The 19,292-nt window shown below is 34.4% G+C and overlaps 2 protein-coding genes and 1 long non-coding RNA gene across 7 annotated transcripts; 2 read left to right on the top strand and 1 right to left on the bottom strand.

The window, feature by feature from the left end:
• Positions 1-1,179: 1,179 nt before the first annotated feature.
• LOC109182868 (sodium/hydrogen exchanger 3-like) lies at positions 1,180-7,045 on the bottom strand. Of its 4 annotated transcripts, none has more exons than XM_019333098.1 (15): positions 6,751-7,045; positions 6,423-6,625; positions 6,220-6,338; positions 5,993-6,090; positions 5,834-5,893; positions 5,530-5,576; positions 5,238-5,432; positions 4,936-4,982; positions 3,529-3,595; positions 3,316-3,416; positions 3,039-3,140; positions 2,697-2,835; positions 2,551-2,613; positions 2,345-2,428; positions 1,180-1,737 (listed from the first exon to the last, which is right to left on the bottom strand). In XM_019333098.1, exons 2-15 carry the CDS (start codon positions 6,597-6,599, stop codon positions 1,408-1,410), a joined length of 1,629 nt encoding a protein of 542 aa, XP_019188643.1. In that variant the 5' UTR covers positions 6,600-6,625; positions 6,751-7,045; the 3' UTR covers positions 1,180-1,407. The 4 variants fall into 4 exon arrangements, with proteins under 4 accessions (XP_019188643.1, XP_019188642.1, XP_019188641.1 ...); XM_019333097.1 differs by lacking the exon at positions 6,751-7,045 and having other exon boundaries at positions 1,180-1,320; positions 1,374-1,737; positions 6,423-6,738; XM_019333096.1 differs by lacking the exon at positions 6,751-7,045 and having other exon boundaries at positions 6,423-6,738.
• On the top strand, positions 3,567-4,535 carry LOC109182871. Its single transcript, XR_002054455.1, has 2 exons — positions 3,567-4,380; positions 4,420-4,535. It is a non-coding gene; the product is annotated as an uncharacterized LOC109182871 (long non-coding RNA).
• Positions 7,046-9,884: 2,839 nt separating the features above from the next.
• Positions 9,885-12,374, top strand: LOC109182869 (uncharacterized protein At4g14342). Of its 2 annotated transcripts, XM_019333101.1 has the most exons (5): positions 9,885-9,988; positions 10,232-10,317; positions 10,494-10,617; positions 12,038-12,123; positions 12,246-12,374. In XM_019333101.1, the coding sequence occupies exons 1-4, from the start codon at positions 9,983-9,985 to the stop codon at positions 12,083-12,085; spliced, it is 264 nt and encodes an 87-aa protein (XP_019188646.1). In that variant the 5' UTR covers positions 9,885-9,982; the 3' UTR covers positions 12,086-12,123; positions 12,246-12,374. The 2 variants fall into 2 exon arrangements, with proteins under 2 accessions (XP_019188646.1, XP_019188645.1); XM_019333100.1 differs by having other exon boundaries at positions 12,038-12,359.
• Positions 12,375-19,292: the final 6,918 nt, after the last annotated feature.

Here is a 19,292-nt window from a genome sequence, read left to right as displayed (position 1 = left end):
GGTTCGACTTCCTTCTACATCAACTAGACAAACCCTATGGATAAGAGAAGCTTCGAACTCAACCCACAGGGCATTCTGATATTAAAAGACCGGCCAAGGAGGTAATGACATCCTCGAGCCGAGGTCTACCAAGGCCCCACACTTGGGGTCGCCCAACCTCGACGAGGCCTTAGGCTGAGCGAAGCATAGAGTTGACCTAAGTAGTGGCTGACCTCACCAGGAACCTAAACCCAAGCTCGAGAATCCTGCACAAGACGAAAAGTTAGAGCATAAACGAAGAGGGTTTAATTGAGGTTGTGACATAATCACATAAGGAAGAGGAGGTCTGACCTCCATCAGGACCAACTAGATGAACCTCATTGACGAGAAAGGCTTTGACCACAACTCATGGGCATTTTGAAGTCAAAGACCCCTACATTGGAAGTCAGTTGAGCTCAACAAGGCACAAGGCCGAGCAAAGCACCACGACCAATCCCGAAGCACGAGGTCGAGCCGGCTACAACAACCGACCCTTAGGCACAAGACCAAGCCGAGCACAATGGTCGACCTCAAGGCACGAGGTTTAGCCAAGCACAATAGCCTACCCCACCCAAGAGGGGGGAGAGGGAGGGAGGATATTTTATAATTGATTAAACATTTTAATGAACCACATATATTTATAGTTTTACATTATATTATAAAATATCATTAATATTAAATTGATGTGCATTAATGTTTGAAATTAATTTTGATTGTCAAATACGGAGTAATAAACAGCAAACTAAAATAATCAAAATAAACTTCGTAAATCACATAATCTAACAAAATAATAATAATTAGTGTATTATTAATCCACAATTTAGCCACAATTCTCTACTAAAATAACAATAACTATCTGCCTATCAGAGACTCAGAGTTCAAGTTGAACTAGAGCAAGCCTCTGCAAAAGCACATCATGACTCCAATGTGAATTGTTAGAGGCCAACTAACCCCTGGAAGTTAGAAAATTTGGGAGAGAAATTACAAGTTAGTTTATCTGGTGAACTGTATTCCAAACACTAAATTCTAGTAAAGGCTGCCATCTCAAATCAACCGGATTAGTATTCCACTTTCACGACCCATTTGTTTGGTTGATGAGAAAGAATTAAATTTAAATTACATATAAAAAAAAAAATTACTTAAGATCAAACACCCATCAGCTCAAACTCAACACTACTAAGAATACATATAGAATTAATTTTATCATTATTTGCATCAGTTTTAGGAGAGTAGATTTGTGAGTCAGACATGTACAATGCTACTGTACTAACGTCGTGGAGACTACTAATTGCTATGTACACATTAAGAGCATGATAGCAAACACTCAAATCCCACACAAGTGGGTCGGGTTGCATATAATACATCTTCTGCTAAGCAATGCTGGCTGTTTCAGTGAAGAATATCTCCCCCTCCCTTTGGTGAGCCAGGAGGAGGAACATCATCCACAAATCCTCCCCCTCCCCCTCCAAACACCGGTCGCATCCATGAATCATCAAACTTCCTCCAATAGTAATGAACTGTGTTGGTAGGTTGGCTCAGAAGCATGTATAAACTGGATAGTTGACGAAGACTCACATTCCCCATTTCACCCGCATCCGATCCTTGTTCAGTGCTTAATAGAGGGAGCAGAGTGGATTGTTCAGGAGAAAGCAAGCCGCCCGAATGTTGTGACTGAGGCAACAGCCACCTCACAAGAGGCTTGGTTAGCAATCCAAACACCTAAGAAGATTAATAAACAGATTATTCGAGTACCATTTATGTCCTACATTTTGTATATTACTCTCTCAAATAGCAGCAGCACAACACTATTGGTTGGTAACAACATGGTTGAAAAAATTGCTAGGCGCCCCCCCGGGCGCCTAGGCAGCGATTCATCGGCGCCGGTGTATTTTTTTATTTTTCAAAGATATGTTAAATTTTTTATTTTTATTTTTTAAGACTAATAATTATAAACTATTTTAATACTAAAATATTAAATATTAACCTACAAAACATCTAGAATTTGAACAATTTAGGGTTATTTTGCTCAAAACGATCCTCGTTTTGAGTGAAATAAAACATTTTAAAAAAAGAACAATAGATCAGTCGATTAGGAGGCCTAGTGGTGCCTAGGAGACCTAGGCGGTCAGCACCTAAGCGCCCTAGGCGGTGCTTAGGCGGCCGCCTAGACCACCGATTATGGTGATACGCTAGGCGACCGGCCGGCGCCTAGCACCTAGGCGCCGATTACTGGGTAACAAACACATTGAAAAAGAGCAATTCTGTATAATGTCATAGTGAGAATAATCACTTCGGACAGTTAACATTAAGGAGCCAGGTCATTTACCACATTACTAAAGAGGACAACAGTGATGGTGCATGTGATCGTAATAGCGTTCGCTGGTTGTTGTGTATGGCCAAACCTTGTGAACTGTCAATAAACCAACAATCAGGTTATAAGCCAAACCAATTCAACCATTTATTACTTTACTATTATCGCGTATATTTCTAAAAGGAACTTGTTTACTAAACAACTATTCCGTATCAATTTACCTGATTATAAGCCAATGCCATAGAAACAGATCCTCGCATCAAACCAGCCCACCAAATAATTACCTGCATTGGGGTATGATAACAGTTTCTGTTAGAACCATCAGTTGACTTTCATCATAAAGTCTTAGGGAGCTCTTGAATATGACCTGCTGCTTGAAACTTATTCTGTCAGTCATTGTCTGCTTTGTACAATTAGATAAGAGGGACAGTAAAAAGACGAAGCATGCTCTTCCAACCAAAACCAGTCCAAGCAACACAGCACTTACTCCAACATATTTTCCAGGACTGTGGAGGTTTGAATCCAAAGTCAGAAAACATAAAAAGTAAAAAGGACTAAAGCGTATATCCGATAGAAGCTTTATACAACAAATGCTGCATTATTATAAAGTAGAAAGGAAACATGCATGTTATATTGCATTGTAGAATAGAATAGCAATTCTTAGGGCTACTTTCAACAACATTTACGGAGTATTAGTTTAGGATCTCACTTGGCCTTCACAAATTTCCATTTCTCCATGTCTAAGGCATCCATACCAACATATAGGAAGATGAAAATCTCTGCAATAAATGATAATGTTGCAAAAGCATGCCTGCGAAAAATCAGATTACATATAAAATATAGAGAATATGGAAAGTTGACAAACCCCCACCATCAACAGGGAGATGAAGTTTCAAGTTAACATGCTAGAAGCTAGTCAATTGTTTGCACAAAAGGGAGAGCCTTTCTCATTATTTGACGTTCGTAAATTTAGCATACTTACATACCTGGTTGTTACTTTAGAACTTGTGGTCACATTGTGCCAAGTATAATGTGACATGACAATCCCACAGAAGAATACTGTGAGAATTCCACTTAAGTCAAACAACTGAAAGGCATAGTAATAATTATCAATAAATACGCAAGACATCCCAAAGGTAAATACTAGCACAAAAAGGCATTATATGATCCATAAATAAGCGCCAATTGTAGGAACATACTTCAGCCAGCATATATGAAAGATAAGCCAAGAGAATCATGAGTGCAATTTCTCGATCAGTTGAGTGCCTGTGATGAGTATTAAAACAATAAGCTATTGAAGTTTTCTATAAAAGTTACTACATCCTACAAGATGTTACAGATTAAAGAACTTGACTGGAAACAGATGTAAGAAAAGCTATAAGTGGAAAACATACATCCAATGATCTGACCGGAAAATAATTAACGTTAAAAAAATAAAACAAAATAAAATAAATAAATAAGAAAATTGATAACATCAACATGAAAAGAATTTCTTATTCTAAAATGGCATACAACCACCAGAAGTATTGCCAGAAGACTAGAAATCTGAACAATAATAATCATTTCAGAGGTATTAAATCGTATTACTTCACTGGACTTGGTTATAAGCACTCCAGATGAGTAAAAGCTAAGCACCTCACGAAGTTCAATTTCAATCTGGGTAACATCAACGATCACCCAAATTTGGCAGAAAACTTCCGCACAAGATCCCAAATCATTCTGAAGTAACTTTCAATTTTGATAAAGTTTTAGGAGAAAAATAAAGTTCTAAAAAAAATCTGATTACATGCAGATTTCAGCACTATTAGAACAAAATGAAGGTGGCTTACTAAATTTGGGGTAATGGAAGCCCGTGAGGAAAAATAGATGTTGATGAAAGTTATGAAATTAAGGTAGAAATATGTCCAAAATTTTATATTTAATTAAAATTTAAAACTCCTGTAAAGTTGAAAGGGAAATTCTACTGAATGGCAATTACACCGGCTATGCTTTATGTAAGTGACAACTGGAGTGTAAATTTGTAACTGACATAAGAATGCTATTATGCAAAGGTAGAGAGAATACAAGAAAGAACCATATTGTTGAATAAGGTAGAGAGAATACAAGAAAGAACCATATTGTTAAATACTTATTCAACGCAAGGAACAAGTGGCACCTATTTAGAATGCTTAATAAATGGTGGTAATAGGTGAGAGGATGACAAAAACCAAAGCCAATAGGATACAAGTAATTAAGAAAGTTAGTATATCTCTATGGCCTATTGCATATTTAACACTGATTGATATTTAATGGAGGCATGGAATCCGTGTAGCTAAAACTTACTAGTTTGGGTTTTAACAGTTAGTTCAGTTCAAAAGAGTAATAACTTGCAAGAGAGTGATCATGTCAAGTTCAACTTTTTGACTTCCTCATTTGTAAACAAGAGCTACAATAGTTCATTTAGTGCTTGGAGACAGTAAAGTATAATGTAGTGGAGAACTCCTAAATACACCTTCAATTAATTTGTGCATTTTAACAACCAAGCAAGAACAGGATGAATGAAATTAATTCAAAACAAATGACAACAGCATTCAATGTGGAATAAATGATAGAAAGAATTACTAGACCTGCCAAAACATATCTTTTTGATTAGATACGCACTGATCAACCCAACCTGCAAATTTCAAATACAAATTTTATATAATTAGATAGAGAACATTTGGCAAACTGGAATTTTCGAGAATTTTTAGGTGTGGTTGCTAAATGTCCTTTGACATATGTCTAACTATGACCAAAAATTGATTTTTAATAGTAAATGCCACAGAATAGTCCAAAAGATCATGTATATCATTCTTTCAATAAAATGTGCTTCACTGAAAATTGTAGAATTGACCATCAAAACTATAAATATTACAATAACAAGACTTACCACAACTCCTAGAAGAGTGCTTGCTGAAAATAAATACAGAAAATTGCCTGCGAACTTTAAGGTCACTTCAAAATCAATGTTAGAGATGTCAAATTTTTGGATGGCATTAAAAAGTACCACAGATGTTGCATCATTTACAACACCTTCTCCAAAAACTAAACTATAGAGCAAAGGTGTTTCATCCTGATTGAGCACCTGTCAGTGAAACCACAAGCTCATGGTTAATAAATTCATTGTTGATGAATGATCCTCAATGACTGCGCAATAAATTAGTGATCCAATGTGGCCATACCTGCAAGGTGCAAACAGAATCTGTTGCTGAAAAGATAGCTCCAATTGCTGTAATGAATCAAATAGGATATTAGTTAAGATGCAAGCTTGCAAGAATTGATTCTTGAACTCCTGTATGACACAATGTAGCATCACACTATTGAGTTATTGAACAAACAATATAGTCACAAGCTAATAGTTCAAGTCATATACGATAAGTAGAAATATCAAACCAGTGTTCTTTTAAATTACCAATGAAGTTTAAAACATGAATCATCACTATGCAAAGAATGGTAACACGAACAGAGCACTGAAAAGAGTACTACCAAGATAATCCCGTAGATCCAAATAACCAATGTCTATCTTCTCAAATAACTCTTTGGCACCTGAACCAAAATTTTTAAATTATGATCCTGAATAATTAGAAACCACAAATGAATAATTTCTTTGGGATTACTGAAGATCAGAGTAGTGGCAGAGCATACCAAATGATATAATACAGAAGGATATTAATGTACCAATGACACCAAACATCGTAATGATGATAAAATTTCGGAAAAAATGCTTCTTTTTCACCTGGAACCTGGTAACTCATTGCCACAAAAATGTCAGGTTCAAATATTACTTTATCATTCAAATAAAAATGAACACTTTAAATGCATTTGCAATGCCAACCAAAAAAAAAAAAAGTGGAAATGATGATAAATCTCACCCAGCATTGAATATAATAGGTGGTAGTAGATAAATGAAGAAGAGTCCTTCATTAAATGCTAAAATGCGAGAACTTGCTCCGTTACTAGTCAGCAGAATGACTCCCCCCGTGCATACACCCTGCCAAACACCGATTGCTTGAAAACCATGTATCCAGAATTTCAACCAAAAAAAAAAAAAAAAAAAAAACTTGCTACTACTCACGATAACAAGAGCAGTGATGGACTCATTAATCCACCGATTCTCTTCAAGAAGATGGCCGATGACAATGCAGGCGCAGAGTAGAGATACGAACAAAGTTATGGAATTAATAGAGCCCTGATCCTCCTCAGACAATTTCAACCCCAACCTTACTACCGCGTTGACCAAGTTAGTCCCCATGATTTCAAACTAAGCCTCAAACTCCCCTGCAAATCGAGATACTATACTATGCTATAATAATTCGAAACAATTATCAAACGAACAACTGCTAAACTTCTCCACAATTAACCGGCAGCAAATCGCGGCAAGAAATGAGTAATATAGAGATTACCAGAACTAGGGTTTAGAGTTTACTTAGTGTGGAATGGAATAGATAGCGAAGGAAGGCGAAAGAAAAGCACGAGAAATGAGTAAAGGCAGTTTCCGTTTGAAGTAGCGCGAAGTTGACGAAACCGAAAAATGCAACGATCGGAGTTGTTAGGTGGGAGGGAGGAATGATAAGCTATATCGTCGGAGTAGGTGAGGGCGAGATGAGATTAGATTCGATTGAAGGCCTCGACGACGGTTGCGTTGGGGACGAGGGAACGAACATTCAATAGGTTGAGAATTTAATGTTAACACTAACATGGTTTGAAGAATATTTGAAAGGGGAGTTTCCAATTTTAAATACTCGACCTCGTGTAACTTGTGTTCACTTATGTACGTAGTAGGGTTGACCGCGCTTGAATTTAAACTATACAATATAGTGTAAAATTGAAATCACTCCAATAGTTTTTGATTTGGCAAAAATTTGTGTGAGATAAGTCGGGAAAAAAATTTTAATATTTTTATATTTTGATTTAAAAGTATTATATTTTCTCTTATAATTAAAAAGTAATGAATAAATATTAGTGAGAAAGCCGTGGCAGTGGTGCAGGTGGCTTGCATTGATTGGCACGGGAACGTATGGCCTTCCCACAATGTCAAGAGGCCTGGGTTTCAAGAGTGCCTTGTGTGGTTTATATGGTGCGCTATTTCTAAAGTGCAGGACTGTGTCATATGTGTGGGTTGTTGCTGATATATCCGTCAATTTTGCAACGCCCTGCTTCGCTTCACGGCTAGAGTTGTCGTTCAACAAGCTCGATATACCCATCATTTACATATTAGCGACCCTTCTGTGGTTTATGGTGCGCTAGAAATGACTTACTCTGGATAAATAAGCTCTTTAACACGGTTGGGGTTATCAAATTGGTGCACTGCTAGACTAAGGCTTGGCAGGACGATGCCAACAAAAACAATGGGATTAATAAGAGAAAATGGAAGTTAACACGACTGGTAAAGCTAAGTCTCATTTTATGGTAATTCCAATCGTGTGTATTTCAGGAAAGGTAAGGTTGGAGATTGGAGAAACGGTCTAACAGATGAAATGGCCACCATACTGGATCAAATTGTTGAAGAAAAGTTCAAAGGGACAAGGCTCAACTTCTGATCATGGCCGGTAAAATCATATCCAATCCATATTATATTAGTCATACCCTACGTACAATGGTGAAATAATACTTTGTGTATGTTATTATTATTATTACTACTACTAGTATTGTTATTATTATTACGTACACAACTAGAAAATATCACTTTGCCCGATCAAGCTTACAAGAGTCTCACCACTACTGCACTGACCAACACACATTACAAACATAACAAACTTGAAATATTTTATTTTACTTGTAAAACATTGTGGAACTCTCAAAATTTCTGACTGTACCCTGGTCATTTATGTTCCAAACGGGTTACCATCGAGATGATATTTGGACCTCGTTTGTGTGGTTAGGAGTGCATTAATGAGGTCAGGAAGTTCACTAATCCACTAGCCCTCCACTTCCCGTGGTGCTAAGACCGACACCACAAGAGAGTAAATAAAATAATCTTATAATTTCCTGAGCTTAATGCGGTTGGTTGGTGTTTTTCGACTTAAAAGTTATATCTTTGTTGCGGTTCGACCAAGGTCGTCCGATTCAGCGGTCAGCTATATACTCCGATCAATTGCTCGAGAATGTTATGATTTGAAGGCTAAATCGAACTAACCTATCGGTCGGACTTAGAATCAGGGAGATGATCTGGTTGCCCAGGCAGGAGTTCTAAATTTATATTGCGGTTTAGAGATCATTTCTATCGATATTGAGATTAGATTTGACATCTATCTAGATATCGGATTTATTGCGGTCTGTGGACCATTTTTACTAATATTGAGATCGGATTTGACATTGATCTAGGGATCAGATTTATTGCTGTCTATGGACCATTTTTTTTATTTTTTTTTACCGATATGAAATTGGATTTGACATAATCTATAGATCGGATATATTAGGGTCTAGTGACCATTTTTACCGAGACTGAAATTAGATTTTACATTGTCTAGGGATCCAATTTATTGTGGTCTAGGTTATGAGGGATATCATTTTACCGATACTGAAATCAGATTTGACATCAATCTAGGGATTGGATTTATTGTAGTCTAGGGACCGTTCTTCAAATTTATTTCTTGAACAAGAGATCGTGTATATGGTGGTCTTATGGTCATTCTTTGCCATTGTCAGAATTGACGGTCTTATTTCGTGTTTTTTCTATTGTTGATTGTGAGGTTCAGTATATTTGTAGAGATAGAAATCAAGCGATCAGTTCTCTTGCTAAAATTAATGGGACTTGGTCATCTCACTTTAAATGGATCGATGAACTGCCAACCTTTTTAACGACGTTATTTTAATTATGTTTGTTAAAAAAAAAAAAAAAAAAAAAAAAAAAAAAAAGACCACACCAACTCAAAAGAAAAATATAGATAGAAGTCAAAGAGCTCGAAATGAGAACAAAGATTAAAATAAGAAATGAGAAAACTGTAAAATAATAAAATAAAAATTTTTAAAAAAGATTTAGGGAAAATGACATTTTTTCCCTCTATGTTATAAGCTTATAGCACTTTTTCCCCCTGAGTTATTCATGCATTCATATTTGCCCCCTCAATTATTATAAAAGTGGCGGTTTCCCCCCTGATAATATTAAATGGACATTTCTACCCTTAAAACAAATATTTTATTTATTTCTCTTCTTCAACAAATTATTGCTTATACGTAGGGATGACCACGGTTCGGTTCGAACTGAACCAAACACTATAGCAATCAAATTAAAAAATTTCAGTTATGATTCATAACATAACCCAATATTTGGGTTTCCGTTTATTCAAAAAATTTCCGTTTCTAAATTCAACACTTAATGTATTTTATTTTTTCAAATCGTGGTTATAATTTGTTGGAGAAGAGAAATAAATGAAATATTTATTTTAAGAGTAAATATATCCATTTAATATATCAGGGAAGAAAAACTGTCACTTAAATAATTTAGAGGGAAAAAGTGCTTTAAGTATATAACAAAGGGGGGGAAAGTGTCATTTTCCCAAAGATTTAAAAATGGAACTAAACCCATGATTCCACTCTACCAGTCTACCCGGACCAAATTTCCGTATCTATTTGCACAGAATTCTCTCGTCTTCTGCGTTCTAGTTTCTACTCCAGAGGAAAAAGGGGGGGAAAATGCAGGTAACATTACTGAAATTCAATTCCTATATGCTTTCAGTTCGTTATTTTTCAAATCGAAATAAAAAAAAAAAAAAACATAATCTTCATATTGCATCCAACACGCCAAACTTTAAGATCCGCAAAACCCTAAAATATCCTCATTATTCTAAAACCCTAAATTTCCCTATTTTTTTGGTGTTTTTATGCTTGTGCACTAATTGGTATTATCAAATGATTACTTAAACCACATGTTTGTGGGTGCAGGCAAGTGATAGATTCAATATCAATTCCCAGCTGGAACACTTGCAAGCTAGATATGTAGGAACTGGGCATGCTGACTTGACGAGATTGTTAGTTTCCTACCCTAATTTTTCAAAATTTCTTTTTACATATTTTGTGTTCCTGGATTTGTTATATTGTTTGATATCTGTACTGGTTAAGATTCCAGCTTTTTGAAATTTTCTTAGTTTATCATCAAGAATAACACTGATAGCTCTCCTTATTCTCCTTATTTATTTGGTGTTAGTGAGTGGGCAGTGAATATTCAGCGCGATAGCTACGCCTCGTATATTGGCCACTACCCAATGTTGGCATACTTTGCTATTGCAGAGAATGAATCTATTGGAAGAGAACGCTACAATTTCATGCAGGTGTGTAGTTGATTTCACAGTGTAGTGTTATTGTATTATGCTATGCAATGAGTGGAACTCTGCTTTTAAATTTAGTACTCCGTATTGTTTTTGTTGCTTTAATGTTCATGTATTTTGCCTGATTTTTGTTGAATGGCATATTCTCCAGTTTACTGCTTTCTATATTCCTAGTGGGCATTGTGTTCGACTACTTGGACAATCAGGGTCTTTTTTACTACATGCTATAACTGTTAAATATAGTAATACTCTCTTGGCCCTACTTTTGCTGATAGTAATTTCAGAAGCAAGTATAGTTTAATTTTTCCTTTTGGTAATTATATGCCACTCTTAGCCTTACACTCCATTTTTAATGCTATTTTTATATTGACTAATACTACGTATCATTTAAGCTCATTCTAAGAAAAATGAAGAATATTATGTTGTAGTTTTCTCTCTTTTTGCACCAAGGCTGAGGAAATGTGTAAAATGTTGCATTTGGGCCGGAGGAAAATGTTTTACTCTGAATGAAACAACTCTATGAGAATCTTGAGAAAAGTCAATTAAAAATCTAGCTCTGTGGACAAGCTAAAGATTATAGTTTTTCAGAAAGCATTATGTGATTTAGTTTGCGTATAATTTTTTCAAAATCTTCCTTGTAGTGGTCAATAATTCATCTATTGCTGCCTTTTGGGGCATGTCTTGAATAAAATTGTTTTGTGACATTTTTACTGCTTTTAACCTTTTGCATGCATTTTGATACTAAAACAAGAAAAAATTGTTAAGACTAAATTTAAGCACTTCTGAACAGAAATTATCTTTGTATAACTTCCAATTATAGGGAGCACGAAAAGCTGTGAATAAATATTTTGCTACGACAAACATTGAATTCTGTTGTAACTTTGTGTGTATTGAAGGCTCTCTGGTTAATTTCTTTTAGCTATATTACATATCGCGGGTAGTTGCATGAATGTACTTATGGTGTTCTTTAGTATTGAGGTAGGAAGTACCTAATGAGATATACTCTGTTTTTAAACACTGCAAATAGTATAATGCTTGCTTTATGTACTTGTACCCAATGTTGTAGAAGACGCTAGGCGCTGCCTAGGCAGGCAAGTAATAATAATAAGAAAAACACAGCAGTGTACTCATTGCACACCAAAAAAAAAAAAAAAACGCAGCCAAGTTGGCCTACTCAGTCCCCGAGTTAGCCGATTCGGGCACCTAGGCCACCTAGTCAGCCGGCCGACTAATGTCCACCTAAGGGTAAAATTCCCTCGGCCTAGGGGTGCTTAGCACCTAATCGGTGCCTAGGCGGCCGATTTTTACAACAGTGCTTGTACATTTGACTTAATAGCCTCTGACTTCATTGGGAGCTTATATCCAAACAATTCAACTTCTAATGCCATATAGCAGCTAATATTTTGTAGCTGTGGTTGTGCAGAAAATGCTTGCTCCTTGTGGTCTTCCACCAGAGAGGGAAGATGATTAAGAGTTCCAACATGCTATGCTGCTACAGACTAAACTGAAGTGTGCCATCAAACTTATTATAAAATTGTTTTGCTATATACTTTGGTTGTTAACCTGTGGTATCAAGTCATCTTATGTTGTTAGTATGCTATTAGTGATTAGAATTTTAATTGTTTGTGTAGGTATGGATAATAATGATATGCACATTAAGCTTCTTCTATATTAGTAGCACTATCTTCAACATTGAGAGTACTTGAAATATGAGGTTGAATTTTGAAATTTGGTGGCATATGCAACTGATTATGTGTTTCTACTTTTGAATTATATAACATATTATTTAACATGAGAAAGATGGATAAATGAATTGTTGATTGATAAAAAAAAAAAAAAAAAAAAAAAAAAAAACATTGTTCAACATCTTCAGAATGAACCAAGGTACATATTGTGCATTGTTATATTATTAATTAGTCACTTTTTAAGTAATAGGGATTAAAAAAACATATTATTATTTTTTAATTATCACAACATCATTACTAATACAATAAAATTAAAATGTACTTTTGTTCTTAAAAGGCATTTTATATGTTATTCTATCAAACACTTGTTTACAAGTTGCTAATATTATTTAATATAATCCGTTAACCACTAATAGTTAATTACTAATGATAATTTATTATTACTACTTTTGAATCAATGAAATGAGAGAATAAATAGATTGTTGTAAGGTTGTGTGTGTATATTAGTATATATATACATGCGCGTTTAGGTGAGAACTGGTGTCCATGTGAGGAATGTGAATCAATTATAGTCGTTTAATTGTCTAAACCTAACAGATTGTATGTATTTTTTTTTTTAAATGCGATGACATTTTTATAAATAATTCAAACTTTGGTGCAAGTAACATGTGTTAAAACTTAAAAGTGCAAGTGTGCAAATAAAATCACTTAAAAGTGCAACTATTTTCACTTAATAGTGTAAGTAATTTATCTTTTTACATTGGTGCATCTAATGATAATGTTTTGTGGACTTAATATTGTTGCTCGGTGTATCGGTGTATATTATATTGTTGCACTTGTAATACATTTTACTTGCACTTAGGTGCACTATATAAAACTATTACTTAACTTTTAGCACAATTTACTTACATTTCAAAATTTGAATTACGAAATTTTTACAAAAATATCACCGTGTTTTTTTTTTTTTTTAAAGTGTTTCTAATCCGTTAGATCTGGACTGATGAATGACTGCGATAAATTTTTATTCATCTCCTGAGAATGTGGTTCTCATCTAATCGGTCTCCCATATATACAATGTTGCAACTTTGGTCATAACTAATGGTATGAATAATATCAATTGCTTTTTAGGTAAATCATTAAATAAAGATTTTTGTGGGGTAAGGGAAAAAAAAAACTTCAGGAAAATCTGCGAGTAATAAAACATTGACAAAAGCTGCCAAGAATTGCAAAAGAAATGGCTGTTAGTCATTTAGAATTTGTCAATTAAATGCGCGACTTTGGGGTGGAGAAAAATGCGAGGACTTCTTGTTTACATAATCACTTAGCTTCTTTTTATGTACTGTTATTTATCCATTTTGCGTCTTTATTTACATCTCTTGCTTGGTATCCTAATCCTTGGTGTTTTCATTCGGTATTATAATCTTGTAGGATTTAATGGTGCACATAATAATCATCCCCTTACTTCCTATATATTATTAGGAAATTTGCAGAGAGACCATAGGAAGAAATATGTTCTTCGTCTCTACTTGACTATGGTTGTGGGGAGACAAAGGTACACAATTATTGTTATTGACTACTTCACCAAATGGGTTGAATCTAAGCCATTAGCCACCATTACAATGCATCAATGTTAGTTAGACATTTGGAGTTTGGTGCAGCCTTGCACGCGGGCACGACTCTTAGTCTTAAGAGCATCCCCATCGGAGCATCCACACCAAAAGTGAATGAGGGGTTAATGTCAGATGAATAAACTTGAATGGAGATATTAAGAGATGTGGAGTGGAGTTAATTGAGGGAAGAATCCTCTTGCAAATACACAAATAATGTCAGAAAAAAAGATTAAAAAAAAAAAAGAGCAACACAGGCGCGTGCAGTGCACGAGCCCGTGTACGCGTCAGGCGCGCTGTCGCTTCACTTTTTTTATTTTATTTTATTTTTTCAATTTCAGTTTTCTCTATTTTTTTTTTTTTTTTTTCTCTCCCCCCTCCCCCCCCCCCCCCCCACTTTCTCTTTCCTAATCACTCTTACATTATCCTCCAATTCTCCCCAACTGATGTGGATGCTTAAGGAGTTTCTTCACGGTATTTAAGAAATTATTGTCAACATGGAAGAAAGATAATGAAGAGAGAGAGAGAAGGCTAGAGTGCTTTCTGCAAATTTGGAGGTTTTCTTGAAAAAGTGGGATCCACTCATTTTAGTAGTCTTAGCTCTCTGTTCGCGTGAAGGCCACAAATGGCGCCCAGTTGCACGCGCAGCGGGCGTGTTAGTGACAGTGTTTTGATTACTATTATTATTATTATTTTTTTTAGAAATCAACATATTTTTTTTTCCCTACCATTTTCTCTTTCCTAATCACACTTACAAAAACTCATCAAAAACCACACCAAAATCCTTACTATTGTGGATGCCTTAATAAGGACCAAAGAGTGGTCTAGCTAATTGAACAATCGATATGTGAACAATCATTCCAATTTGAAATGGCATATGCCATTCAACGTTGCATAGTGCTCTATCAATCCTACTTGCTTACCCGGCCTGTTTCCAAGTAAATTTGGAGCCTCTAAAGCCCAAATCAATCATCCCTTAGTCAAAGATCCTGTTTGTGATTGAAGCTTAGAGCATTTTCAAGGGATGGGCAAAAAGGCAAATGGCATCACCAAATCACCATTCCTTCATATTTTCCAGCTCCAACCAACGACAAATGGAACACCAAACGCCAAAAGAAATGGCGGATATATGGCGCGACACTGGTCACACACGGTAAATATGAGAGAATATGATATTTTACTTTATACTCTTGTTTATTTATATAATCCAAATGTATCTTTTATTTATTTTATATGTATTTTTTTTATTTTGTTAAATACTTAAATTTAAAATTTGTATTATTAAATATAAATTATATAATTTTAAATATCTCATTGAGACGATTGAAGCAAGATTAATATTGAATATATATTAATTAAATTTATTTATTTTTAAATTAATGTTATGAAAAAAATTAATGTTACTAAGAGCATCCACATCAATTGGGAAGAATGAGGGGATAATGTAAGAGTGATTAGGAAAGAGAATGTGGGAGGGGAGAGAAAAAAAGAAAAAAAAATAGAAAACAGATTTTAAAAAAAAAAATAAAAAAAAATAAAGCCTTTGTCAGGCGCGCTGACAGCGCTGTCAGCGCGCCTGACGCGCCACACGGGCGCGTGTAGTGCACGCGCCCGTGTGGCACTTGGCTGTGCGCAAACGCGCACAACATCTGTGTTGTTATTTTTTTTTTTTCTGACATTATTTTGTGTTTTGCAGGACAAATATCTCCTCAAATAACTCCACTCCACATTTGCTATTAACCCCACCCAACATAATTGTTATGACATTATCCCCATATTATCCACTAGTGTGGATGCTCTAAGAGCATCTACATCAGAGGAGAAATGGGAGAGAATTCATTACTTTTGAGGCCAAAATGCTATGGTGGCAGAGAGAGAACCAAGAGAAGAGAAGGGGTGGGGAGCATTTGCAAAGGTTGGATATTACTCTGCCCAAGAAAAAGAATTAATGATGGAGGAGAGAGAACCAATAGAGAAATGACATGCTTATATATATATATATATATATATATATATATATATATATATATATATATATATATATATATATATATATATATATATATATATATATTTATATTTATTTATAAAATCAGTTTTGATTTTTTTTTCCTCCCCTCCCACATTATTCTCTTTTCTACTCACTCTTACATTCTCCCCCTAATATCCCCAACTGATAAGGATGCTCTAAGAAATTATTATTTACATCACAATTTATATTTTATATTAAACTAATTAAATTCGAACTAATAAAGTTCTAAAACTTGAGAAACCAAATTATTCTAGTGTAGAATAATATTTGGTGTTTTGGTGTAATGGGTTGGAGATGAATAAAATTTGGTGTGAGAATATGCTAACAATATTCCTTTTGGTGGGGAAATTTGGTATTTTGGTGTTAAGTGGGTTGAAGATGGCCTTAAACAACACCGTTGCTGCGAGACCTCGGCTCACTCACTTCATCCTATGATGTGACTGCATTGAAATCTCCAACAACGAGCCAAGACCCTTCAATGTTAAGAGAAACCTTGTCTAGGCTATTCTTATTGTTTTCACTCTACCCTTGCGAGCATGTTATATGAAGGATTTGTCATACCTTAGCCTATTATCGACTCATCAGGACTCTGCTCTGCCGTCGGATTATCATTCCTTTCCACCTCCTTATCCCTCATTCGGACATCCTCCACCCCATTCCCAACAGTGTTCTTTAGCATAACTATTTGTGGCTTCTCTGAAACAAACTCTATGTCCATGGTTACCTCATCAAGTTTCATTTTCTTGACGCTGTATGTATTCAAGAAAATCTTCATCCTCCCGTGAGGTCGGGAGACTCATGGGTAGAGAGCAGTTTTCAATCCATTTAAAGATATATATTGCAATAACCACTTCATGATATGGCAAGTTCTAGCTAATAGCCTAATATGTTTCTTTGTTTAAAAAAAAAAAAATCAAATGTCAACCTATTAGAGCTTGTTACATAAGAGATGGACTATTTTGTAAGTGATAAATGTAGAAGTATCTAACATTGTGTATGTCTATTATATAAATATATATACTATCTACTAAACTAAATATAATAAGAGTTAATGTTGGTAAGGGAGTTTAAGAAGACTATAAAGAAACCTTTGTTTAGTATTTTACTTTTCCATTTATGTACAAACTTTAGTAACATTGCATTCCGATAAGTATTTATTAATTTTTAACTTATTGAAAAATATTTTCCTAACATTTTAACGACAATAACAACAATGAGCATTTTGTTTTTAGATACACAAAATTGAACTCATGTCAATTTTTTATTTTTTTATTTTTCTATTCTTTTTTTTTTTGTTTAACTCTTTTTTTCTTTTGTGGTAAGCATTAACATATAATAATATTTACTTGATTTTATTTGTTTCACACACACACACACACACACACACACACACACACATATATATATATATATATTGATAGTACTAATTCCCAGTTGTCGGTTGGATGTATTGTATATATATATGAGATGTATATGTATATATATGAGATGTAGAATCTATATAAGATGAACAAGAGAATAGAGTGATATATCAAAGGGGATCTTTATTCACTGTGTTCTTCAATCCTTTTAGAGAGGTTAGAGAGTTAGCTATATCAAGAGAGTAAAGTGAGAGTCCGAGAGAGATAAAAAAAATGGAATCCCTAAGCCAAAGGGCTAAAGGCCCTTTTATAGGGTCAACCGAGGTTGCGGGTTTGACCCATCTCGGGTTTGACCCGTCACCTTTGACCATGACCCGTAGGCCAAGACCCGAACCGCGAGACCCCGACCTGACTGTAAGCGATGGCATGGACTCGGAATATATAACTTATATATATATATATATATATATATATATATATATATATATATATATATATAAAGAAAATTAAAAAGAAAATGAAAGCTATTATTTTTTGAATCTTCATCCTATTCTAGAAGAATATGAATGTCATATTATAGAATTATTTTAAGAACGTTATTTACTTGAATCAAACCTTATTTGTAGTAGCACAATAAAACTTAAGAATAGTTTGATGTCTAGATCATGGATGGGACGAGGAAAAGATTAAAGATTGTAGGGAGTAACAAAAAGAAAATATTATGTGTATTCTCATTTTTTTTCTTATACACAAAATTTTGATTTAGACACTTACATTGGAATTCACATAGAAAGATTAACTTATTAGGGGGCGTTTGGTTCATGTTATGGTTCTGTTTGGCAGAGCTTATTTAGGAGCTTATAGCTTATTTTAAACTACTAATAAGCTATAAGCTCTGTTTGGTAATGTTCCCAAAATAAGCTCCTAGCTTAAAATAAGAGCTTATTTTGAAACGCTACCTAAGATAGCGTTTCAAACTAAGCTCATAGCTTCCTAATTTTTTTTTCATCTTTATCCTTATTAATTTAAAAAAATGATATAATTTACCCTTCACAATTAAAACCCTTTTCTCTTATCCTTTATTCGTAATTTTCACCGCAATTATTATTATTATTATTATTATTAGATTTGCAACAATATTGTTACTTCATTATGAGATGCTAGATCATGATTATGCTAATAGTTTTATTTCAAAATGTTAATTTTTTTAAAGACAAAATGTTAAATTTTAATATGTTAACAAACTAATTTAAATTTTATGAAGATGTCATATTTAGTCTTTTTACATTTATCAGCTTATCAAAAAGTTAATTTTACCAAACACTTTCAATCATAACAGCTAGCTTAACAACTCTTCAGTTTTCAGCTCCGAGCTTATAGCTTTTTAGCTTTCAGCTCCTAGCTTATAGCTTTTAAGCTAGGTTTGCCAAACAGAGCCACCAATGTTATATTTGCTTCGTAATATAATATTCCCATGTTTGGTTCATGTTATATAACTTTCTCAAGAAATGTCAGATAACCTCCGCATTAAGTTTTTAGCTATTGGAAGCGAATGTGAGATACCCTCCAATTTCTTAGGTAATCTCACATTCCCTTATTTTACTACTAATGTTGGGCTTTGTATATTTTAATCAATTTATCTTATTATTGTTGTCTTATTACATATCTTAGTTTTAAATCAAACACATGAATCTAACATTTTCAGCAATCTAACATTCTCTAAGATAATTTAACATTTCGTGAATTACACTTTCTTTAGTGTTTGATAACATTTCGTGAACTAAACATCCCCTTAACATTTGTTATATCAGAGAGTAAAATTTAAAGGTGCCTGCAAAACTCGTGGCAAAATGGGGCATTGATTAATTATGGCATCGCATCTGATCTGATGATTCCTCAGTAATCACTGCTTATTTACTCATTGGGGCCTGGCAGTGGTGGGGACGAGGTAATTTCTTTTTCAAAGTGGTCCCTATTTAGTATTTAGTGATTG

Source organism: Ipomoea nil, unplaced genomic scaffold (genome assembly GCF_001879475.1).
Source record: "Ipomoea nil cultivar Tokyo-kokei standard unplaced genomic scaffold, Asagao_1.1 scaffold1074, whole genome shotgun sequence".
NCBI classification, from domain to species: Eukaryota; Viridiplantae; Streptophyta; class Magnoliopsida; order Solanales; family Convolvulaceae; genus Ipomoea; species Ipomoea nil.
The sequence above is the reverse complement of the archived record's forward strand: the minus strand, read 5'-3'. Positions and strand labels throughout refer to the sequence as shown.

Excerpts from the sequence above, each read along its gene's own strand:
- LOC109182869 (XM_019333101.1), top strand. Across the intron at positions 10,318-10,493 it reads CATGCTGACTTGACGAGATT|TGAGTGGGCAGTGAATATTC; the intron begins GTTAGTTTCCTA and ends ATTTGGTGTTAG. Across the intron at positions 10,618-12,037 it reads AACGCTACAATTTCATGCAG|AAAATGCTTGCTCCTTGTGG; the intron begins GTGTGTAGTTGA and ends GTGGTTGTGCAG.
- LOC109182868 (XM_019333098.1), bottom strand. The coding sequence starts at position 6,599 with ATGGGGACTAACTTGGTCAACGCGGTAGTAAGGTTGGGGTTGAAATTG. Across the intron at positions 2,836-3,038 it reads TGGAAATTTGTGAAGGCCAA|TCCTGGAAAATATGTTGGAG; the intron begins GTGAGATCCTAA and ends AAACCTCCACAG. Across the intron at positions 2,429-2,550 it reads TGGCATTGGCTTATAATCAG|TTCACAAGGTTTGGCCATAC; the intron begins GTAAATTGATAC and ends GTTTATTGACAG.